The 22,604-nt window shown below is 40.0% G+C and overlaps 1 protein-coding gene across 13 annotated transcripts in view; it reads left to right on the top strand.

Moving 5' to 3' along the window:
* ANKHD1 (ankyrin repeat and KH domain containing 1) overlaps window positions 1–22,604 on the top strand; it is a 120,426-nt gene that overhangs the window by 31,271 nt on the left and 66,551 nt on the right. For all 13 annotated transcript variants that reach the window (XM_075442254.1, XM_075442241.1, XM_075442253.1 and 10 more), the window contains exons 3-6: window positions 14,801–14,957; window positions 18,551–18,698; window positions 19,605–19,752; window positions 20,834–21,067. In XM_075442254.1, the coding sequence (XP_075298369.1) occupies window positions 14,801–14,957; window positions 18,551–18,698; window positions 19,605–19,752; window positions 20,834–21,067 (687 nt within the window). The remainder of the gene's footprint in view (window positions 1–14,800; window positions 14,958–18,550; window positions 18,699–19,604; window positions 19,753–20,833; window positions 21,068–22,604) is intronic.

Genomic DNA, 22,604 nt, shown 5'->3' with positions numbered 1-22,604 from the left:
CCCTCTCATATTCTCCCCTGAGCTTTAGTTTGGTTTGTTTAAAGCAATTCAGCCACTGAATTGCTGTTTAAATGATGGCTGTGACAGAACTGGCAATTTTTGTTTACTGTATTATTGCTTTTGTCCTAATTGTAGATGCTTCTTTAAAGCATGAGGTAATCAGAGGCAGATACCTCTCTCCCAGAAGGTTGTCTGCAATGAGATGGGTGTAAAAACCTAGCCGTTTGCTGATGATGAAGTACATCTGTAACTATGACACAGGAGTAATTCAAGATGCTTCCATATTAACTACGTGTAATACGTATGGGATCAAAGTGCGTTTGGTTGAGTAATCAGCAAGTTTTTATGCACGTATGTGGTAAATATGTTTCAAGGTCCTGGTTTCTGTAAGGAATCAGCACTGTTGAGGATTGTATCTGGGAACTTATCACCTTGTAGTAAGGCAAACATTTCTCTACTAGAGATTTAATAGAAACAAAATCTTGAAAAATACAAAGGTTAGGTTTCTTTATAAAGTTATTTGATTAGGAAGCATGAAAATTTGGACATTCCGAATGAGCGGCACAGGAGGAAGGTATGTGAGGTGGCCAGAGTGGTTTAGTGGCTATTTGCTGTCACCATCAGGCAGGAGTCTTCTGCTCCTGACTGTGCAGTTTTTTCTCCTCTTGCCAGTTCTGATGAACCCTTTGCTGGTCAAATTCATCTTGCTGTGCTGGTAGAAAGCTCCCTCTTTTCCCAAATGTGAGCACAATGGGGTTGATGGGTGTGCCTGGGGAAACCCGGGGAGAGGAGGAGCACTGAGTCATCTTTCTGGTGGTGGCCAGATGTTAGATTGGCACAGAACAGCTCATGTTATTTCAGGTTTAGAAAAGGTAACTCAATTTTCATACAATGGGAGAATGGATGCCTAGTGAAAGCTTGGAAAAATCAAACTGATAGAAAAGTTAAGAGTTATGTTGTAGCAAAGTATGTCATGGTTAGGAATTTAAAGAAGATGAAGAGTATGAGGAGATAGTTATAGGGGTAACTTTTCTGCTATTATTCTTTCCTATTTGAACTCTCATATGGGAACAAAACTCTGTCACAAGGTTTAAACCAATCTTTTCTTCTAGTATTTTAAGTTAAAATGTATGGTATTCCATATCTCTGAAATATCCTTACTCTTTCTTGCTTTAGGAAAACAAAGGAAATGGGTGAATTGGATTGGTGGAGAGGAATTAAATGAAATTGCAGACGATTTAGGCAGATTTGGATTTTACTAGGAACATCTATAAGTCTATGTGGAGCTGGTTTTTGATTGCTTCCTTTGCTTGCAGGGCTTCCAAGCTTTAGTAAAAGTGGAAATCGCTGGCCAAAGTTGTGAATTACCTGACTAGGTAATTTGATGTTAAAGTAACATGAGACTAGCTGAAATCTAATGGGGAAACTCTCAAGAGAAGTGTAGTATTAAAAAATATTGTCTAGTTAAACAAGAATTCGTGTTTGTGATGAAGTAAGAAAAATTAGTTTTCAGATTTTGAGATATCTGAGCACACTGATGTAAAAGAAGATGATCCCAAAAAGGAAGTCTTGTCATCAAAATGTTGCCAACATAACAGTAAGAACTGATTGTAGCTGGAGAAGTACTTCCTAGCTTTTGATTCTGAAAAAAGAAAATCTTGCTGCTACATTTGCCATACTGGAAAGCAGAGAGAAATGTCATCAAGATTTCTGGCTCTTGTTCTGAGTACTGCATTGAAATATATGTAAATGCAAATATAATATTAAGAGTTTAAAGTGTCAAGCAAGTGGAAAATTAGAAGCTGGAATAAAGGGTAATTTTCTCCCTTGGCATGTGTATGTTGTGATGGCCTTTCATTTTTTTTTGGACATCCCCTTTGACTTGTGAATATTGCTCAAGTGGATGAGTTCTTACTATTTTTAGGAGTGCGGACTTGTGAAGAAAGGGATAGTGTGAGGCTAAGACCATGAAATACAACCCAGGAGAATAAAATTATAGATCTGCTTTTGCCAGAAAATGCTTAGCAGATGATCTGAACATGATTTTTTCAGATAGCATTGAATATTTCATTTTTGGGTGTGATGGTTTTCTGTCAGGGATCTGATTTGTAGAAATTGGAAACTCGGCAGCTCTGGGAGTCTGTGGGGAACTGTGATGGTGACAAATGAAATATTGTAAAATACTAATTACTCAAAAAAACCCCCACCAAACCCTCAAGCTGTAGCTGTTAATTTCATGCTAAATGAGTTTTATTTAACATGTACAAATACTAATTGCGAAGAATAAAAATAAGTTGCAGCCAGTGAATTCTGTTTGTGCCATGCACTCGGTGATATAGGGAGGAAAATAAAATTTGTATCCAATGTGTATAAAAGGATAAACTCTTGTGTTTGTCATAGTTACAATAGGGAGGGTAAGGGTACAGTAAATTTTCAGTGCATTAGAACTAAGATCAGACTATAATTTTGATATTCAGTGGTGAAGATTACAAAGGCGTGTGCTTGACTTTGAAAAGACTGAAAGCCTCAGTGTAGTGGATTTTTTTAGTGTTTTAGAAAAAAAGAAAAAGCTAAAATAAACCCTACCATATTGAATCTCTATGACTCCCTGCCTGGAGCTAATAGTGTTGGAATGACCAGTTGACTAACGGAGAAGCATTCTGGTTAACGCTTTTCTCAAAAAGAGACTATAGGCTATACCCACACTAAAATGCCTTCTAAATGAGAACTTTCAGAGGACCAAACATGTTTTTCAGGGCACTCTAGCTAAGCAAAAAAATACCATTTCTTAGCAGGGGAAAGGTAAAATTTCTATGAGGTTTAGTTAGTTGTGGTGGTTGTGGTTTAACTGCAGCTGGCAACTAGGACCACGCAGCTGCTTTCTCACTTCTCACTCCACCCATCCCCCTGGGGGATGGAGAGGAGAATGAATGGGGGAAAAAAAAAAAAAGTAAAACTTGTGGGTTGAGATAAAGACAGTTTAATATGAAAGCAAAGGAAGAGATAATAATAATATGTATAAAACAAGTGATGCACAGTGCAATTGCTCACCACCTGATGGATGATACCCAGCCCATCCCTGAGCAGCGATTGCTGCCCCCTGGCCAATGCCCCCAGCTTATGTGCTGGGCATGACATCATATGGTATAGAATCTCCCTTTGGTCAGCAGGGTAGGTCAACTGTCCTGGCTGTGTCCCCTCCCAACTTCTTATGCACCCCTAGCCTGCTGGCTGGTGGGGTGGGATGAGGAGCAGAAAAGGCCTTGACTCTGTGTTAGCACTGCTCAGCAATAACAAAAACATCCCTGTATTATCAACACTGTCTTCAGCACAAATCCAAAACATAGCCCCATACTAGCTTCTATCAAGAAAATTAACTCTGTCCCAGCCAAAACCAGCACAGTGGTCTAAATAGTTCACAATTATATAATAAAAATGTTTATTCTTGGTCTGTGGTTGCCATCAAGAGAGATTCTTGTTTTGTCTTTCGCCAGCAGGTTTTCTCTCCTAAGGGATTTGGAATTTGCCACCTTCCTCCTCTCCTTCCCCAGTGAAAACAAATTTGTCTATTTTTACAAGCCTTTTGTTGTCTTGAGGGCGTGTTTCAGATGTGTCAGGATTTTAACAGTAGCACTGTCATTAATTGTCCAATTGTTTCATCCTTTTGCATCTGAAGTTAGGCACGATATCAAATTTCCTTTGCACAGTAGTGAATGCTTTCTTTCCCCCACTGGTGTCAGCTCCTGGTGTCACATTAAGCCATGAGAACTATTTGCAGATTTCTTTTATTGAGATTTGGAAGATGGCAAAGGCTTACTCAAGGAATTAAGCTAAGCCTTTCTGCTGTCAGATTGGCAACAAGTACCTAAGCTACATGGAGTTTATCCTCTGTTTGCTGGTACTGTCCACAGGGAAGACCGTTCTTTTCTCTACAGATACTATACTCGTGAAAGTTTGAAGTTTTTCTGTAGCTGTATGGGATTTCCAGGCATATGATTGGAGTTGCTAGATTAAACAACTGTACAGTGTAGGCTGAGGAAGACCAGCTCTTCTAGAAAGAGCTATAGAGCTACTGCAGAGATAGACGTTTTGCAGATACTCTGCACTGTTTGGTCACAGCCCTTCTCTGAGATATCCGATGGGCCAACTGGACGGGCGCAGTAGCTCAAATGCATCTCAAAAGTACCAGATTTAGTTTATGCACATGATCCAGCTCTCATGTACCTGAGTAATAGACATGACTTCCCTGAAGCAGAGGTTATACTGTGAGCTGTGGGAAGATACTCGAAGCTTTTGCGTGGATAGAGGTACGGCGGTGCTAATTACAGGATTTGAATGCCGTAGAGCAGCCTTTTGATGTGAATTAGTTTGCTAAGAAATGCTGTTACTGCTCTGCAAATACGTGGGTATAAAGGACTGAAGCAGAAGGCTCATGGCTAGCTTTGGCTGTACACCTGAGGTGATTGGGTGATACCTCTGCATGATTTTTTTACCTGTATATTTTGTTTGGAGGCATCCCATGAGACAGTAACAGCTTGGTCTGCTCCAAATGGTTTCTGGAGTGAGGTTGGTTTTTTTTAAAATATAACAGTGGTGGTCTGCTCACCCACCACGTTGTGTCAGAAAGAAGCTAAAATTTTGTTTTATTAATCTCAGGAAGGTGTGGGGAAAACTTAGAACTTTAGATCTAGTTCTGTGTGAAAGAATCCCTTCAAGGTGGTGCTTTTTGTAGTGAGGAAATGAACATAACGTCTTGCTGAAGTCTCTTATAATTTGATTTCCCCCTAAAACCTGACCCTTGCAAGTGGGGAGGGAATAGCCAACAGAAGACTTGTCACTTGTCCGAAGATTTTTGTATCTTAACTAGAAGATGACATCTTACTGATGCATGATTTTGAGTTATCATGGCTTTGAGGCAGGGAGGGCAGTTTATATGTTTGTTCGTTGGATTTTATCTTAGAGATTTCGGGTCAGAAGACAAGCTCTATTTTTGATGTATTACGTTGGCTTTATAATACCCTGAACTTTCACACTTTGATAGGTTTACCACTAAAACCAGCAAAAAACAGCCAAGGAACTGAACCTCTGTGGCAACAAGTAAACCAAGTACACTTCAGGGTTACTGCTTCAATTTGGGAATGTCACTGAGGTGAAATCTGGTAAATACAGCAGAATACAATTAGAAGGTACATTCTCCTACCCTGGGTTTTCTGTTTGGTTTTATAAGGTGATAAATTATCTGCTCAGGAAGCTATAAAGCTGCAGGCTGCTCAGCTGACCATGGTGTACAAGAGGAGTTACTTGTATTGTGGAAATCATAGAGCAAGCCAGGGCAGTAGGAATGATCTGAAGCACTCTGGTGGTTGCATAGATCTCGAGCCCTGCTTCCCAGGTTGGCACGGCCTTTAGAGAGGTTGATTTTTAATCGTCACGGTAATAAAGAATGCTGTTAGTCTTCCAGAAATGTTACTGGGTGGTATTAATTGAGGTTCAAAAATTTTGGAAGGTTCTGTTGTAGAGCCTTTAGAGATCTGTATTTGTTGGAAATGGAAAAATCTTTCAGTTATGATATGGCTAGTTCTAAGACAAATCACTCAGGTACCTTATTTTGCCCTAGTAAAAAGGGGACAGTAAGGAGCACAAAAATTAGATCTGTAAACACAGTGTATATGCCATTTAATCAACTTGAATAATCCAGCCCTGCTGTATTTGAGACAGTGTTGTGAATTTTAGTAAGAAGTTTAGTAACAGTCAAGTGAGTTACAGAAGCAAGGAGAAAGAGCAGGTATATGATTTTATTTTTTTTCCTGCTGCTGAAGATGTGCTAGGGAACTAGTTTAGTCGGAATGAAGGTTGTTCAGGCCTTTGAGAACATGATCATTTTGTCACCAAAATTTTGTCTACTTTGGTTTGCATTAACCCTTTCTTTTAAATAGGGATTAAGGTTTCCTGTCTTTGAGTATTATACAGTGCAGGAAGACTGATTTTGGAAGAATCCAGAGCAGGAAGGGGACCCAGCTGCTTTGGTTCATCACGTTTTCTTCTTTGAAACAATTATTGGTGTTTAAAGAGATTCATATTATCTATGAATTTGTGTGCTTATTTAAGCACTAATGGGTAGTCTCATACATAGTGGCACAGTAATCTGTGATAATCTGTTACGTAGTGATTAGAAAGGGTATTGCCAAGTGTTTTAGATACCTTGTCGAGGATGTACCAGACCATAATCAAAGTGATCTTGGATTGGGGTGATACGGTAAGATTATAAGCAAGTTTGTTGCAACACTGAAGTATGTGGCATTTTAAATGTCAGGAGTGAGAATTCAAAAACTTTGAATGAGCATTTCTCTTCAAAGTTCATCTTTCTTCTGAATGATCCAAAAGATGAGGTAAAAAAAAAAAAAAATTGTGGTAGAAGGGTATTTGCTACCAATGTATTTAGTAAGGGCGGGTGTGTCAGGAGAGGTGCATTGTGAAATTGATATAAAAATGTGGGGTTTTGGAAAGGCAATGTAGAATCAGCTATTCCTGAACAGGCTTTATGTCAAAATATACAAATAATGTTAGCAATGAAATGTGGGCAGGTGAGGCAAACTATAGTATCTGATGTAATTAGTTGGATTTGTTGTTGTTTTTTGGTGGGTTTTGTTTTAGTTTTGTGGGGGATTTTTTTGGTGTGTGGTGGTGTTTTTTTTTGTTGTTTTGTGGTTTTTTTTTTTTTTTTTGTGTTAGGGATATTCCTGATGCAAAATCTCTGCAGATTTCAGTGCAGCTCTTCTTTGTGCATCCTCAGGTTACAAGCTCCTGAAGGTCTCCCTTCACACGTGATGCTGGGTACTGCATTATGTGTGATTAGGGTCTGTAAATTATTGTGTGATTTCTTCAAAGGCTGACCAGAATCGTAGGGATATTTAAGTGTGGCATGCTTAACTTAATAAAGAGAGTTTTAAAGTTTAACTGCTTTAATGGAGAAATTTGTTTTAAAGTCTGGATGGCTTACCTCACAATCCCAATGCTGTAGCTCAGTCCATATTGTTACTTAAAACAGTTGTTTTCCTTATATGGCAAGTAAACCTTCTGTTGTAACTCTGATGTTCTTTAGCTTTGTGTGTTTTTTAACAACACTATCTTAAAGACTTTAGAAGCATGTGAATTCTATAAAGATGACTAGAATGAATTATTAGTATTATTAATATGTTGTGTTTTACATATCTTAACGCAGAAACAATGAAACTTGAAAATGACTATTCCTGTAGATTTACTTGGCTTTGGACTGTTTTTTACAAGAAAAGAGAGCCAGCACAATCTACTCTTACTTTAGATGGGCTGAAATAATTTATGTTGTGTCCTTGCTGAAATCTCTTTGCAAGACTGAAGTCTGTCTTTCCATTGCTATGTGGTCTCATAGTCAGTGGGACCCAGGTTTGTTTTTTTTGTTGTTGTTTTTTTCATAACGGGGGTCTATTAGAGAACGGGTGTTTCGGTTTCGGCTGCCGCCGGCAACAAAAGCGCCACGCGGCCGCCCCTCCCCCCGCCGGCGTGCGGAGGAGAATGGAAAGAAAGAGGCAGAAAACTGGTGGGTCGGGATAAGGGCAGTTTAACAGAACAGCAAACAGAGTGAAACAGGAACAACAACGATACAGATAAGGAGAAAACACGACAAAAACAGACCCGCTCTCTCGGACCGCACCGGCGCCGCACGCTCCCGAGCCGGGAGAGAGTTCCCGCCCCGCCGCCCACCCCACCGGAACCCAGCGTGACATCACATGGTATGGAATACCCGGCTCTGTTTGGCCAGGTGGGGTCAGCCCCCACCCCCCGGCTGTGCCCCTTCCTGGAGTCCAGTGAAAATTAACCCTGTCCTGGCCACACCCAGGACAACGGGTGAGACAAAACTGTGTGCAGTGCTTCCGTGCCCAAGTCTTTCTTACCAGCAGTGGCCATGCCGGGAGCCTCGTGTGGTTGTTGAAACCTGACCTGGAGCGAAGTGGGCACAGGTCTCGGTGCTCGCCAGTTCCAGTTGCTTCACCACCTGGATGCTAGCTTCAGGTACTTGTTCAAGGCAACTAGAATTTTTGTGAAATGTGCTTAGACATTAAACAGGGGTAGCAGGTTAGAGCTGATTCAGTGTTTTCCTGGGTTTGCCAGAAGATCAATGTGGGTCTTGGTGAGACACTCTACTTTGGTTTACTGGCTCTGAAAATGATGTAGTATGAACCCAGCGTTTGGTAAAACATTTTGACATTCTCAGAGAGGTGTGTCATGCGCATGTTTTTGTTAGTTATATGGGGAATTAGAAAATCAATTTCTGTTAACATACACAAAGCAGGAAGTTACAGCATCCCAGAGAGCAGCAGCCTGGTGTTTGGTAAGTGACTGATACCATCTCTGCTTGCTTCCGCCACTGTTAGAATTTACAGAAAATAGTTAGGTGGTAATTTTCTGCGGATGCTGCACTGCTGCTAGTTACTACCAGAAACAAACTTAAAACATGTACATTAAAAGGTCCTGAGAAACCTTTTTTCTTTAGGAAGCCTTCCCTTAGGTTCTACTCTTAACATGCCTGAACTGAATTCCTCGGATGTGCTGTTAGGGGAGTCATAACAGTGGTGAGAATTTGAGTTAAGCCACCTGAGCCCTGACAGAACAGGGTGTGCTCAGTCCTGCTACTTGACTTCTTGTCTTGTGGTAGCACCTGTGTGATATGCTAGAATTAACATTTTTCTTGTAGAGTTAGTGCTTGTTGGCACAAGACTATAGCAGTTGCCGTTGACAGTCTAGAACTACTCGATTCCTCTGAATGGGGAATTCCAATAAAAAAGCTAAAACAAAGTCCCCTCTCTCCTTCCCTGAACCCTCTTCACCTTGTTTGAGGTGCTACTTGTATGCCATGCTGATTAAAGCAGGTACTTGATGTGCCATTAAAAAGAAAAGACGTGTTTCTGGGCCATGATTCTCATTTCATTCTTCTTTTGGACTTTTAAAGCTGTCCAGTCCACATTTCTATAAAAACCTGCCTTTGGAGGACAAGTGATGTAAGACCTTAAGGAAACAGAGAGCCCCTTTTAGCTTCTGGGGCCAGCAGATGATTCCTTGTGAGCTGAAGTTGCGACACATTGTGATGAATGTGGGATAAGAAGTTAGCAGGTGAATGGCCTCGTATGGTTAGAACATATGGTGTGCTGGAACTGTCTAGGAAGGAACAAAATCACCACTGAATGTGCAGTATTTTGTGAGGATTATTGGACTTTAGTCTTATGCTTAGATATGTTGATCTCTTTGGAACAGTCTCCTTTGATATGCAAAGCATATATGGAGACCAGTTGTGTATGGTATGAGGGACTTAACTGTGGGCTCCATACCAGAGTAATTTCTTTTTAAGGTATTTTAAATGGTGACAATTAATGAGCTACTAGCTACAAACTGTGCTTAAGTATTTTCTTTATTCAGTTAGGGAGGGTAGAGCAACTGATGCTCCTGTGAGAATATTCATTTTCTTGAAATAGAAGGGAAGGGAATGGTTGCTTGCCTGTGGGTATCTGACTTACTCCTTTACTGCAGTGAGCTTCAAACAGTTTTGGCCTAGGTTATTCATGTTGGTACTTTCAGATTTATTCATGGCTTTTAAGTTCTGTGTTCAAATTGTGAAACTGTACAGACATGGTTTTCAGAGAATGTAAACTCTGATTTCTCTTGGCAAAATTGTAGCAGCGGTGTGAGGTCCTGCCCATTTGAGTTATCCAAAGACACAAACCTGGTTGTGTTCCAGTTTTTTGGAGGTAATATCTGTATCTTTGAGTTGTTAAACTGAGGAAGATTACACTGAGAGGTTACTAGCTCATTTCAGCTTACCCTAAAACTCTAACCTTGGTAGTTACATGGTAGGAATATGCTGATGAGTTTGAAAGTCAGAAGGAAGCCCGTGCTTCAAATTGGAGTGTTGATTATAGGTACGTAGGTGTGTGTATCTGATGAGCAAGCTTTCCCCTTGAGAGATGAGGTCGTTGTTTTAATACACCTCTATAACCAACTTCAGGCTAATTTAAATAGTCCAGTAGTTCAGTAGTATGGCATTAACTTGTGGAACATCTGGCATTATCTGCCGCTAAATTCAGTCATGTTATGTGCTGTAAGTAGCTTTAAGAAATAAGAAGTAATCTACTCCAGACTCAACCTAGTTGTATGGCAGTCAGCTGTACTGGATGCTTCATCTCCATTAAACTGTTGAATTGTTGACTTGATTTAGCTGGTGGAAATACCCTTTTCAGATGCAGCCTGAATCTGCTGCGTACGACAGAATTAGTGATTTGTGGCCCAGTAGAAGGACTAATATGCTTGCAGATCCTGGAATTCATACTCTTCTCTCTAAATTAGAGAGCTACAGTCTAGATGTTGATGTGTTGGATGGGAAGGAGCTAGGTCAGCTATTTCCAGTCAGCAGAGACTACAGCATCATAGAATAGTTTTTGGGTTGGAAGTGACCTTTAAAAATCATCCAGTCCAACCCCCCCACCATGAGCAGGAGCTCAAAGCCCTGTCCAACCTGCCCTTGAACGCTTCCAGGGATGGGGCATCCACAACTCCTCTGGACAACCTGTTCCTGGGGATGGTTAAGAGCTCTCTTTTTTCAGTTGCTGGATAATGCTGCTGGCCTTGTCCCTGCTAGGATTTGTGAACACATTGGCACATGACTTCAACAGAAGGTGCTCAGCTAAAAAACTGCCCCGCAAAGGCAGACTGAAGGTGTGCCCAGCTCCCTGTGCCCTGCAGTGGGCTAGCTGTGGGCACTTGAGGGGAAAGCAGTAAAATCGTAGTACAGGTGATGGTGTTCCTCTCTCTCTGTCCTTCCAGTAGTCTCTTATTTAAGGACATTCCTGAACAATGACTTTGAGGGCCACCATTCTTACTGTCAAACTTGTGCCTTCTGTGAACCTATCTAATCTATTTTTAAATTCTCCATTTTGGCCTTTGCATGGCAGCTGATTTCGTATGACAGTACTTCCTTTTGGTTTGCTTGTGAACATGCTCTTAATAATTTTAGGGGTGAGCTGTAACTTTGCACTGGGAATATCACCATCTCTATATGGTTAATGACTGTAGGCTGTTCTCAATAAAAAAACAGTTCGCAGTGACTCCCATAGTCTCTGTTCAGACTTATCCTGCAACAGTGACAAGTCCATGAAAGATGATGTTACACAACCTCTGTGGCTTCTATTCATGAAAATCTGCCATTGCCCCACAGGAAGCACAGAATGTCAGACATGGGGTTTCAGTTCAGGTAGTGTCAGATCGGTAAGCAGTACCGTGCTAATGAGACTGTAATAATGTGAGAAAATGTGATCACTTGTATGCAAGAAGGATGAATTTGAGCAAATGTGGAGAATGGTCTTGAGGAAACTTTCGGTAGCTCAGAAGAGTTTTTGTCCAGCACCTGCAAGTAGATCAGATTGTTGCTGTCCCTGTGTGTATGAGGTGTCTTGAACACCTGGGAGAGTGACACAAGAGCAAATGAAGGTTCAAGGTTATGAAGTGGACATAAAAACAATTAAATTGGAGATTAAAAGATAAGTGAATATTACAGCAAAAAGATTCTGGCATAGTCATCCTAAATCATAGCAAAGTGAAAACGCAGCAATTATTTAGATGATATTGTAAACCTGCGAAAGGGAAATAAATGGATGGGTGTCTGCGGTGGTAATTCTTATAGTCTGTCTCCCCTTTAGTCCATCCAGCCTACTATGTTTGCTCTGGTATCTTCTGTGGCTGTTCATTAGTTTTGGCATATGCAGTGTAAAAAAAGTATGAAATTAACAGCTGGGGAAGGCACCTGGGTTGAGCCCTGGCTGGTGATGTAAATAAAAGGCATCTTCAGCTTACCATCTGAAGGTCTGTGGTGGTGTTATAGCACCTTTTTTGGAATAAAGGAGGAAACTGTAATGAGCTGTAAGTGTGCTTTCACCAGCTGGAAGGAATAGCCAGTGACCTGTGATAAGCCCTCTGGGAGACCACCAGCAATAGCCAGGAAAATATGCCCTGGAGTAGGAGCTCTGCAGTGGTTGAAGTTTGTCTTTACAGGACACAGGACTGAGGTCTAGGGTGTGACTTCTCTTGCCTTCAGGAATCCTGTGTATGAATGCTTGAAAAAGCAAACTTTAAAGATGGAGAGAGTAGTGAAGTGTAGGTTCTACTTGTGTAGGTAACCTGTCTCATCTACTACCTTAGTGATTTGAAATGATTGAGATATCCAGTTTAGTTTTGGATAGCCAGATAATTTTGAGTGTTTTTGGTTTGTTTTTTTTTTGTTTGGCTTTTTTTGACTGGACTTTTTATTTCTCATTTCTTTTGCCAGCAGTAGAGCTGTTTACAAGCTCCTTCATGGGAAGTGGAGGGAAGCTGCTGTTGTGCTGCTCCTTGTAAGCTAAATCTATGCTTTTTTTTAGCTTTTGCTTGGGGGGTCATTTTTCTAAATCCTGTGGATTTCTCTCAAGTGCTTTTCCACTTTGCTTACTGTAGTGTTCAGCTTTGGTTGCAGTGGTCCTAGATGAGGCCTCAGTGCTGAGTTGTGAAGACTTAATTCCCTTTCTTTCCTGAGGCGGTACTTTTATGTACACTTCAAGCTAGTGTGAGCCAACGCTGCCACTAGCAATAGCTAGTGTAAACATCTGTGTAGTTACTCTGAGAGCAGTCCTGGGGAAGCAAATCTCTGTAAAAACTATCACTTTCTCTGTGTGGTCGGTACTAAATTGATGCCGTGGCACAGTTTTGCAGTGACTGTCCCCCGCTGTCCCACCTGCTGCAACTACACAGCCGACATGACTTACGTCCCCTTTTAAACCAACAACAAACTCAGTTTACGTTAAGATGCGAGGTGTGAGCTGTGGTGTTTGAGGCTTGTTGTTTATAGCCTCACTTTACTTAAGAGCAGTGGATATAGTTAACAAGTGGTATGGCCTTCGCGGCTTGGAGGTGTAAGGGAGCATGTGGCCAGTAGTGTCTTCAAGTACATGGAGTCAAGAGTCCATGGCCCTACGTTTCTCTGCTCTGCAGTGCACTAGGAAGTCTTCGAAAACCAGATGGTGTGGTATGGACAGAGCTATTTGTAATTTCTTATTTTAATCATGGAGTGGGTAATTTACTGTAAATTGTTTTTCATAGCGTCTAGACAGTGCTGAAGTGATCCAGAGGTAGGATGTTCGAGCCAGGGAGGTAGTGCGCTTAGATCTGGCCAAGTATCTTAAGCAGCTGATCTCAACCTTCGTAGCCCATGCTTGGTTTCAGTTGGCCAAGTAAACATCTACACCCCATGGTAGGTGTCTGCCTTGATGACAGGATGGGGATTCTTCATCATTTCCAGCAGCACTGAGTTTGAATACTGTCAGCCAACACTTACCAGCACTGCAGCAGTGATTAGGGTGTGTAATGGAGTATGCCTGGCGTATGTTGGCCTAAATTGTTTTCAGGGTGGAGAAATTTGGTAAGTATTGATTCTTACATTAATGAGAAACAAATTGGATGTTTTCAAACTGGGGAAATACATTGTCTGAAGACAATGTTCGAACTGTCAAAGTATGATTTCGGTATTTATTCTGTAATAATTACAAGCTGGGTTGTGGGAGACATGATGTAAATCAATCTTGCAGAGATATACACATACCAAATAGCGAATCTTCCGAGGTATAGATGTGTTACTTTCAGAGGTTTATATCTAATTTGACGCAGTTTAACAGCCAAAGAGTTGAAAACTTACCGATTCATCACTGATAAATGTAGCTAATCCATAAACCAGTAACCATTTGCTTTTTATAGCATGTGAAATTGATTTTTGGGGGAGGGAGTGGTAGTGTGTAACTGTTCATCAGCGAATTTCTTTACACTATTTGCACATTGATATATGCAAATATAAGCCCTGCCTACACTGTGGAGGCAACCATGCAGTGAGGTCGGTATATGTATAATAGGCTGTGCTGAACTATATGGACCTGTGTGGAGTAAAACTACACAGCTGTACCATAATTTTGTATCAGCCACGTAAATGAGTGCGATAAATATCTTTCTATAGTGCTGTTCTGTGTTGGCTGTCAGCTTTAGTATTGCAGCAAAGAAACTGTTTTTAAAAAAGATACTGTTACAAAAGTTCCTTGAGTCTAAGCTTTCTACTGTGTAATGTTGCTGTAGAGGGGGCATTGATTTTGAGTATTCTTAAAATATTTGAAAAAATTTCATAATTTTTGTGCCTGTAGCTAGAGCTGTGCAGTTTAGGATTTTTAATTATTGGGAATTTAAGCTAATAAATTTTTTTCGTACTCTTAAAGAAAAGGTATATTAGAGCAAAGTCCACTTCATTTTGGGCGGAGTTGGGTGGGAAAGGGAAACTTTACATTTTAAATTTGGAAAATTCTTCACATTCAGAAAATATTAAACCAGTCTTGTAGAGCAATACCTGTTTTCCAAACTTCTGTTTTTGGGCTTGACTCCTAGATTTATCCTTATTTCCCTGAGATTTTTCTTTTTTCTCTTCCCCCTCCCTTTTTTTTTTTTATTCTTCAAAGCTATGAGTTGGGAATCAGGGATGGGTAATGAAGCTGCCAGTTGAAAAATAGTTTTCTTACTGCCATATTATAGTTAATTAAGTGCTCAGGTCTTAAGCAAATGTGAACAGTTACTTTTAAGTAGCTGATTTTCTGGCATGTTTGCAAATGATTTTTAACTAATAGTGCATGTGGCTGAAATCTAAAATAGTGTCTTTGCATTTCTTTTGTGTGACTTTCATACTAACCTGACTGATGAACGTACACTGAAGGAATTGGTAAATTGTCCACTGCCGATGGTAAAGCCTTCGCAGATCCTGAGGTTCTCCGAAGACTGACGTCCTCTGTCAGCTGTGCACTGGATGAAGCTGCTGCTGCATTGACGCGGATGAGAGCAGAGAACAATCACAACGCAGGACAAGTGGACAAGTATGTATTGATCGCTCCCCACCCTCAGTTTCTCAACCGTAGAATGTAAGTTTGTAATTTTAATTTAAAGTTCAGATAATTTTATAGTTAGTACTTATTAATGTATCTGCTCTACTACTAGCAAAGTTATTGAATCTGAAGGTGTAACTACTGTCCCACCAGTTATTGGCTTCGAAGTGGAAGAGGAAAGTACATAAAAAGGTTACTTTCTAACCTGTGCCTCTTTCTGTGTACTAGACAGTTGATTTCTTTTTCAAAAATGAGTTAAATTCTTGGCTGTAGATGTGTTGGTGATAGTTCTCTAGTTACTGGCTGAACATACTTTGTTGGAAACTAATGAATCTAGTTCACGGTATTAAAAGTTGGAAGAGAATACTAATACTTGTAGGACAGCAGTTTGCCCCGGGAACTTGCTCAGGAACTTAGAGGAAAATGAAACTGTATTATCTGATAACTTTTCGTAACTGATAACTAGTGAGGATGGTATTTAACTCTTGTGATGACAGAACTGAGGATTTGTCCTGTGTTGTCAAAAGCTTTCTTCTACGTTGGTAGTTTCAAGGCATTTTTAGGGGTCCTGAAATATTTTCTATTCTGTCAAGTGATGCACATAGTTCCTCAACTGTTGGGATGGTGTGACTGCGTATATTGTTCAACTTCAGATTTAGGATCAAAAATTGAAAGTCTTATGTTTCCTTTCATACGGATGTCCTCTTGAAATTCAGACTTGGAATTTGCAAAAGAAAGTGCTTGCAGTAAGGGCAATAATCTTGAGTCACTGCTCAAAATGTAAATACAAATATAGTTTCATTTCCTAACTGAAACTAGAGGAATTACTTGTGGGTCAAAACATGGGGAGATGAAAATATGCTGGGAAGCATGCGTGAACATAAAAAGGAAGCGTACAAGAGGTGGAAGCAGGCCAGGTGGCCTACGGGGAATATAGAGACAGTGTCCAAGCATACAGGGACATGATTAGGGAAGCCAAAGCCCACCTGGAGTTGAATCTGGCGAAGGGCATGAAAGGCAACAAGGCATACTAGTGTGAGTATATCAGCTGCAGAAGGAAGATGGGGGAAGAAGATGGCCTCAGAACATGGCAAGGGACCTAGTGACAGGGACACAGAAGAGGAAAAAGTAGTGAATGCTGCCTTTGCCTTGGGCTTTACTGGTGAGACTTGCTTTCAGGAATCCCAGGCCCCCGAGATGAGCGGGAAGGTCCGGACCAAGGAGGGCTTTGCCCTTGGTTGGTATCAGGTCAGGCAGCATTTAAACCAGTTGGACGTAGTCCAGTGGACGAGTTCATGAGACCTGATAGGATGCACCCATGAGTACTGAAGGAGCTGGCTGATGTCACTGCGAGGCCAGTCTCAATTTATCTGAAAGGTCATGGGAATGAGGCAGGTTCTTGAGGACTAGAAGAAAGCAAATGTCACCCCTGTCCTCAAGAAGGGCAAGAAAGAGTATCAAAGGGATTTAGATGCAGGTCAGCCTCGCATCAGTCCCTGAAGAGGTGATGGAGCAAAGCCTCCTGGAAGCCATTTCCTAACACAGTAAGCACAAAATGATGATGGGAAGTAGTCAGCATGGTTTTACAAAGGAGAGATCAAGCCTGACCTGATAGTCCTCTATGATGAGATGGCTACATTGGTAGATGAGAGGAGAGCAGTGGATTCTGTTTGTCTGGACTTTATCAAGTCTTTCCACACTGTATCCCACAGCATCCTGTGAGACAAGCTGATGAAGTACAGACCAGGTAGGTGGACAGTGAGGTGGACTGAAAACTGTCTGAGCTACTAGGCTCACAGCTGTTAGCTGCACAAAGTCGAGGTATTGCTTCAGGATATGGACTTGGCTACATAGCCACATAATAAACTTTACCAAAATATCAGTTACTTAACCTACACTTGCATTGTAATCACAAAGTATTTCAAGCAATCAGATACTGGATGTTCTCTTTAGGTCAGGCCTTAGCTTTTATCTACTAGCTGCTAGCACAGTTTATTTCATTTCTGGGGTATATGGTAAATGAGTTCCTTTTGAAATAGGGACTTAACATAGTTAAACCATTACACTTTGAATAATTGATAACTGAAACTTGTACGCTTTCCTGAGGGGTGTTTGTGCTCAAATTGATATTTTCTTCATTGTGAGTGAATTTCTTGAGTGAACTTCCATCTTTTACAGAAGAAAAGTAGAAGTTTGAGGTTTTTAGTGAATCTGAGTGTACTGGTTTTTGGTTTAAGAAGCAAGGTTCCATATCTTGCAAATAAAATGTGCTGATACGGATGCATTATGTACAGTCCACTACAGTTTATAAAAGAAGGCTGCTTCTCCCTTCCCCCTGCCACCAGGGCATTAACTGTGGTTTGATTCCAGGTAGCTGAGGGACCATGATTCCCTGCATATAATTTCTGAATAAAATGTTATCAGTTGGAGAAGTGTAACTGAGTTGGTACTGAGCATAACTTGCTCTTGTTTACACTTGCGTTTAGTAGTGCTGTAACAGTTGTCTTTGCTGTTAGACTTTTTTGTACAGAAAAAGATTTAAGGGACAAGTGATTTGGTTTGAAATAAATTGAAGCTTAGCTCACCTTTTTCAAGATTTGTTTTGTGTACTTTCCAAGGTCTCAGGGGAAGTAGCTATTCTCTCTACTTCAGCAGTTAATGATGGTTAAAGTGCTGATTACAGACTTTGAGCTTTTAGGTGCCAAGAATTCAGGGTTTATCTTGTCTTTCCCTTCTAAATCTCAGTTTGTGAATACCTCTTACGGCTTTTTTTTAAGGATGAGTTAGTATTCCACGTAGGATTTGTGTTGTCATTGCTGTTTAAAAAACATGCAGTTCAGCTGGCTTTTTTCATCCATCTGAAAACTTCTGTAGTATGGTTTTAACAGTGCACGAAAAGAAACACAGTAAACTTCTCTAAGGTCCCTCTCCTTTCTTCTTTTAGGATGCCATTAGGTAAGGTAAAGATTTTTTTTTTTTGAAATGGCTGCTTAAATTAAGAAACTAGTGTTTTAAAATAAGAGGAAAAGCTTTGGGCTAGTGCAGGGAAGGAAGTAGTCCCACTGCAGGAGAGACAATGGTCAGAAATTTGTCTTGTTGCAGTATTTGGTATTAGTGGTCTCTGTGATACTCGACTGTTCACTTTTTGGCTTTGTCTCTACTAGAAATTTGCCTTGGTACCTATAGTCGGTAGTTTGTAGTGGTCATAGCCTCTGTGTGTCTGGCATTCTAGCGAAGTGTTAATAGCATCAGTGAGGTTTACTTCTGTATCTTGAAAACACCACATATTACCTAGTTTTGAGCACTCTGCATCTAGTCTATATGACAGCTTATGTGAGTTAGCAACTGTTGAGGACAAGAGCTAATTTAGACACAAACAACGTCTTTATCTCTGTTTGACCTATGGAAATAATGTGTATAATATATATCCTTTTTCTTAAAAAAAAATCTGTAAGGTGCCTTTTCTAGTAAGGCTTAGTACCAATGTCAGGAGTCATTAAGTAAAGACTTCTGCCTTGCGTAGGAAAGCTACCCATCTATTGCAGATTTATTTTGAACTTATTCTGTGGTAACTGATTTTCCAGTCGCAGTTTGGCAGAAGCATGCTCAGACGGGGATGTAAATGCTGTCCGGAAGCTGTTGGATGAAGGAAGAAGCGTCAATGAACATACTGAAGAAGGGGAGAGTCTCCTTTGCTTGGCCTGTTCAGCAGGATATTATGAATTGGCACAAGTAAGTAACAAATATAATCACAACTAAACCTTTGTGAAGCGTTGTCTAAGGGGCTGCTTTGGTAGGTAAATCTTTCAGCTATTCTGATTATAATTTACAATGTGAACAGAATATCAACTAATATAGCTTACCATGGACTTCAAGTGACAGTTTGTTTTTTTAATGGAATATGCCGTCATATATGTCTTTAGGCTTCAGGGACTTTTGTGAGGAATGTATCTTGTGTTTTATGATGTATCTGCTTTTCTGGCATTGTTGTAGATGCAATCAAGCTGTTCTGCCAAGCAGACATTGCAAGAGAATCTAAAAGAGCAGCAAAGTTGAACACTACAAGTGGTTACCTTCTAAAAACTCATGTCACAGTCACTCAATCCTTTTTTCTAATCACATCTGTATCAACACTGCATTAATTTGTGTTAATTTGTGGCTTTTATACTTTTGTGTCTAAGGGCATTATTTGTGCTACTTTCAAGATGTTTAGGTGACATTTCTCAGAAAGTGGCCAGCTTCATGTTTTGGTGCCAGGCAAGAGTACAGGGAGAAAACTGTTTACCTGTAAGCTTGACCGGATGTGCTGCGGTCATTAGTGCAAGTTTACAATTTCTGTGCTGTCATTCTGGTTAGTGAATTACCCTGTGACTTTTTAAAATGTCAGTATTTTACTGTAACTTAATGCTGATTTTGGCAGATTGAATAAATGTAGAAAAATAGCATTTCCTGAATCACAGCACAGTGCAGGTAGTTACTATACATGGTCCTGGGGAGTGCCATTGGACTTCACCACTGGGGATATTACTGCAAGGGGATATCACAACTGGCTGGGGAATCATTCTCACAAGCCTCACTGAACTAAAAGCAAAATGTTGGTGTTACAATTTATTCATTAAAGTGAACTTTTTTCTCCAGGTGCTACTAGCAATGCATGCAAACGTTGAAGATCGAGGGAATAAAGGAGACATCACTCCCTTAATGGCAGCTGCCAGCGGTGGCTATGTAGATATTGTTAAACTTCTCCTTGTTCATTGTGCAGATGTCAACGCACAGTCTTCAACAGGTAACTGGGAAGCAGGAACATGGAGGATTAATAAGACTGGCCCATAAGACATGCAGCTGTTCTGAACATCAGTGTTCTTGTGTGATAGTTTCATACACAAGAAAACATGACAGTAACTATTAAGAATAGGCCGGATACATAACATTTGTGTTTAGAGTCTTACCTGGCCATTATTAAAGATTGTTTTTAATATAAACTGTAATGGAAAGCACAGTTCCTGTGAAAACCACTGTGGTGTTAAATGACCAGAAAAGTATGTGAAGTTTAGTTTTTCTCATCTGTCTGATCCAAAATTGCCCAGTAAAACGACCATGGGACACATCTGGTCAAGACCAGTTATTTCAGTCTATTACTTTTTATCAAAGAGGAAGTACAGTTCTTTGAGTATTGAGTGTTGTCTACATTGCTGATGCTTGACCACAGCTTAACTAACCTTGCTGAGAGTATTAACCTGCAGTTGGATTATGCTAATATTAAGATAGAATTTAAACTTTGTTCAAATTTTTAAGAAGTCAGGTGTCCGAACTATGAAATGTTGTTTTTATGTTGAAGTTTAGCTATATTAAGCAGAGCTTACCTTAAAATTGACTGTAGCATTTCAAACATGAGCCATATGTGATTGTCTGCCACTTAAAGTACCAGAGTTTTAAATGATAAATTTATTTTTATCCAGCCAGTAAAAATTCTTTTGGGGGATTACGGGATACATTCTTAGGCAAAAAAAAAACCCCAAACACCACCTCCCTGCCCAGACTCTGCACTGACCATGAAAATTGCTCTTTGATATTTGTGCATGTGTTTGATCTCTCTTTGTGTGCTGAAGTAGGAAACATAATAAACAAAGAAAAAAAAAATCCTGATTTGTAATGTTGGCTTAGCATTAAGACACTTTCACGTTATAGTTCTGTTGGGATTTTATACCCAGTCTGAAATTATTGGCTGGAGTAACATTGCTGTCAAGTAAAAGGCGGCTGCTAGTGAGGTACTTGGTTTTGTTCAGAGCTGTTAAAACTAATTTCCTTTCCTGTATTAGGAGTGGGTGACGGAAGGGGCTTTCACGTAAACTACTTCTTCTCTGCAGGGAACACAGCTCTCACTTATGCTTGTGCTGGGGGCTTTGTTGACATAGTGAAGGTGCTATTGAAAGCCGGTGCTAATATAGAAGACCACAATGAGAATGGGCATACCCCCTTAATGGAAGCAGCCAGCGCAGGTCATGTTGAGGTTGCAAGAGTATTGCTGGAATATGGTGCAGGAATCAACACTCACTCCAACGAGTTCAAAGAAAGTGCACTTACACTTGCATGCTATAAAGGTATTGTCTCTTGCCTTGTTTTGTATTTTTGTTTCACTTTATTTGCTAGGATTTATCTAACTAAAGCTTTCAGCTGTACTTTTGAATATTTTCTTAAGAGTTTTGGAATGCTTGATTTTGGTTTTAAACTCTATGTCAGGAAATGCTCATCCATGTTGTAGTGATACTAAGCCTTTGTACTTGTGTCCAAATGTGGTGAACATGTATTCAGTATGCTGCAGGTGAAGATTTATGACTGGATGCATCCAGACTTGTGCTTTGACACACCACCACTCTCCTCTTCCCCCACTACCACATTCTCTGTCATTGAGATTCCCCTCATCAACTATCTGCAGGTTCTGAAAACTTCTCTGTTAGTTGTTAGGAAAACGTGGAGTTACGATGAATGTTCCTGGAATACCTGGTGGGGTGAAAACACTCATATTATTACTGGGTACTTTTTCTTCAGTATAATTTTGGAGGATGCCTATGAATTATATATTATGAACTTTCATGGACTTTTGATTTAACTTGCTACCTAAAGTGTCTACATAAAGTAGCTTAGTGCAATGGTTATCCAATGTACTTCTAAGTTTTTTTTCTTCTTCCAAAAACCTCCATAAAATTTCCAACAATTGTTTTTCTCCTAATACAAGCTTTAAAGATGAGGACTATTGTCAGAATAACTTCAGGTTTTGCCTCTGTGGTTAGAATTGGAGAATAGATACTATGTATAACCCATTTGAAAATTTGCATCTGGATTTGTCATGGATTTCCTGCAGCATGCAGTCATTCCTTACAAAGAAATTTCAGTAATGGTACTCCCGGATATGTTGGAGGGGCATTGCTGTTTCTTGTGACCTAAAACTTAATAGAGTGCTGTAATGTAAGGTCTTCATTGACTAGAGATTTTCTGTATTATCTTTTGTCAAGCTGTTTGAGCTACGTTGTCTTCCTATCATTTTATGTAAAACTAAGTCTTATCTTGGGGGAGGATGCTCATTGAGGGGATAAAATATATAATTTGTAAGGGACAATTTCTAAAGTGACAGAAGCCATAATAGAGTTGAAAACAAGTATTGGTAAAATTCAGTATAAGCTTTTAAAAATAGTGTCAGGTAACATAATATGACATAATGTGTGTATCTTAATTTTCAGAAATGTGTCTGTGAATGCTGTGATTATAAAGCTTAAAGTTAAGTTCAGACCTACATGGACCTATGTCTAAGAGATAATCACCCCCAATTTATGCTGCCTTGGAACACTTAAGTGATATGTTGCTGTACAGTTGAATACGGAATAAGCACAGTCTTTTGTATCTTGAAGTCACAAAGAAAAGTTCCTGTTGTGTAAACTTGGATTAGAGGCCTGTCTTCACCACATAGTTAGGCACTATCTTTGGGAAAGACTGTCTAAAAGTCTGGCTGTCTGTTTTGCGGTGGTATTTTTTAGAGTACTTTAAAAAGAGCAGGTTTGCAAATTACAACTTGTAAAAATCGTAATAGCAAACTATGAAAATATAAATTATTTCATTAAGTATATTGTAGTACTAAAAATT

This window comes from Opisthocomus hoazin, chromosome 23 (assembly GCF_030867145.1).
Source record: "Opisthocomus hoazin isolate bOpiHoa1 chromosome 23, bOpiHoa1.hap1, whole genome shotgun sequence".
Lineage (NCBI taxonomy): Eukaryota > Metazoa > Chordata > Aves > Opisthocomiformes > Opisthocomidae > Opisthocomus > Opisthocomus hoazin.
Note: the sequence above shows the minus strand (reverse complement) of the source record. Positions and strands in the feature narration are given on the sequence as shown.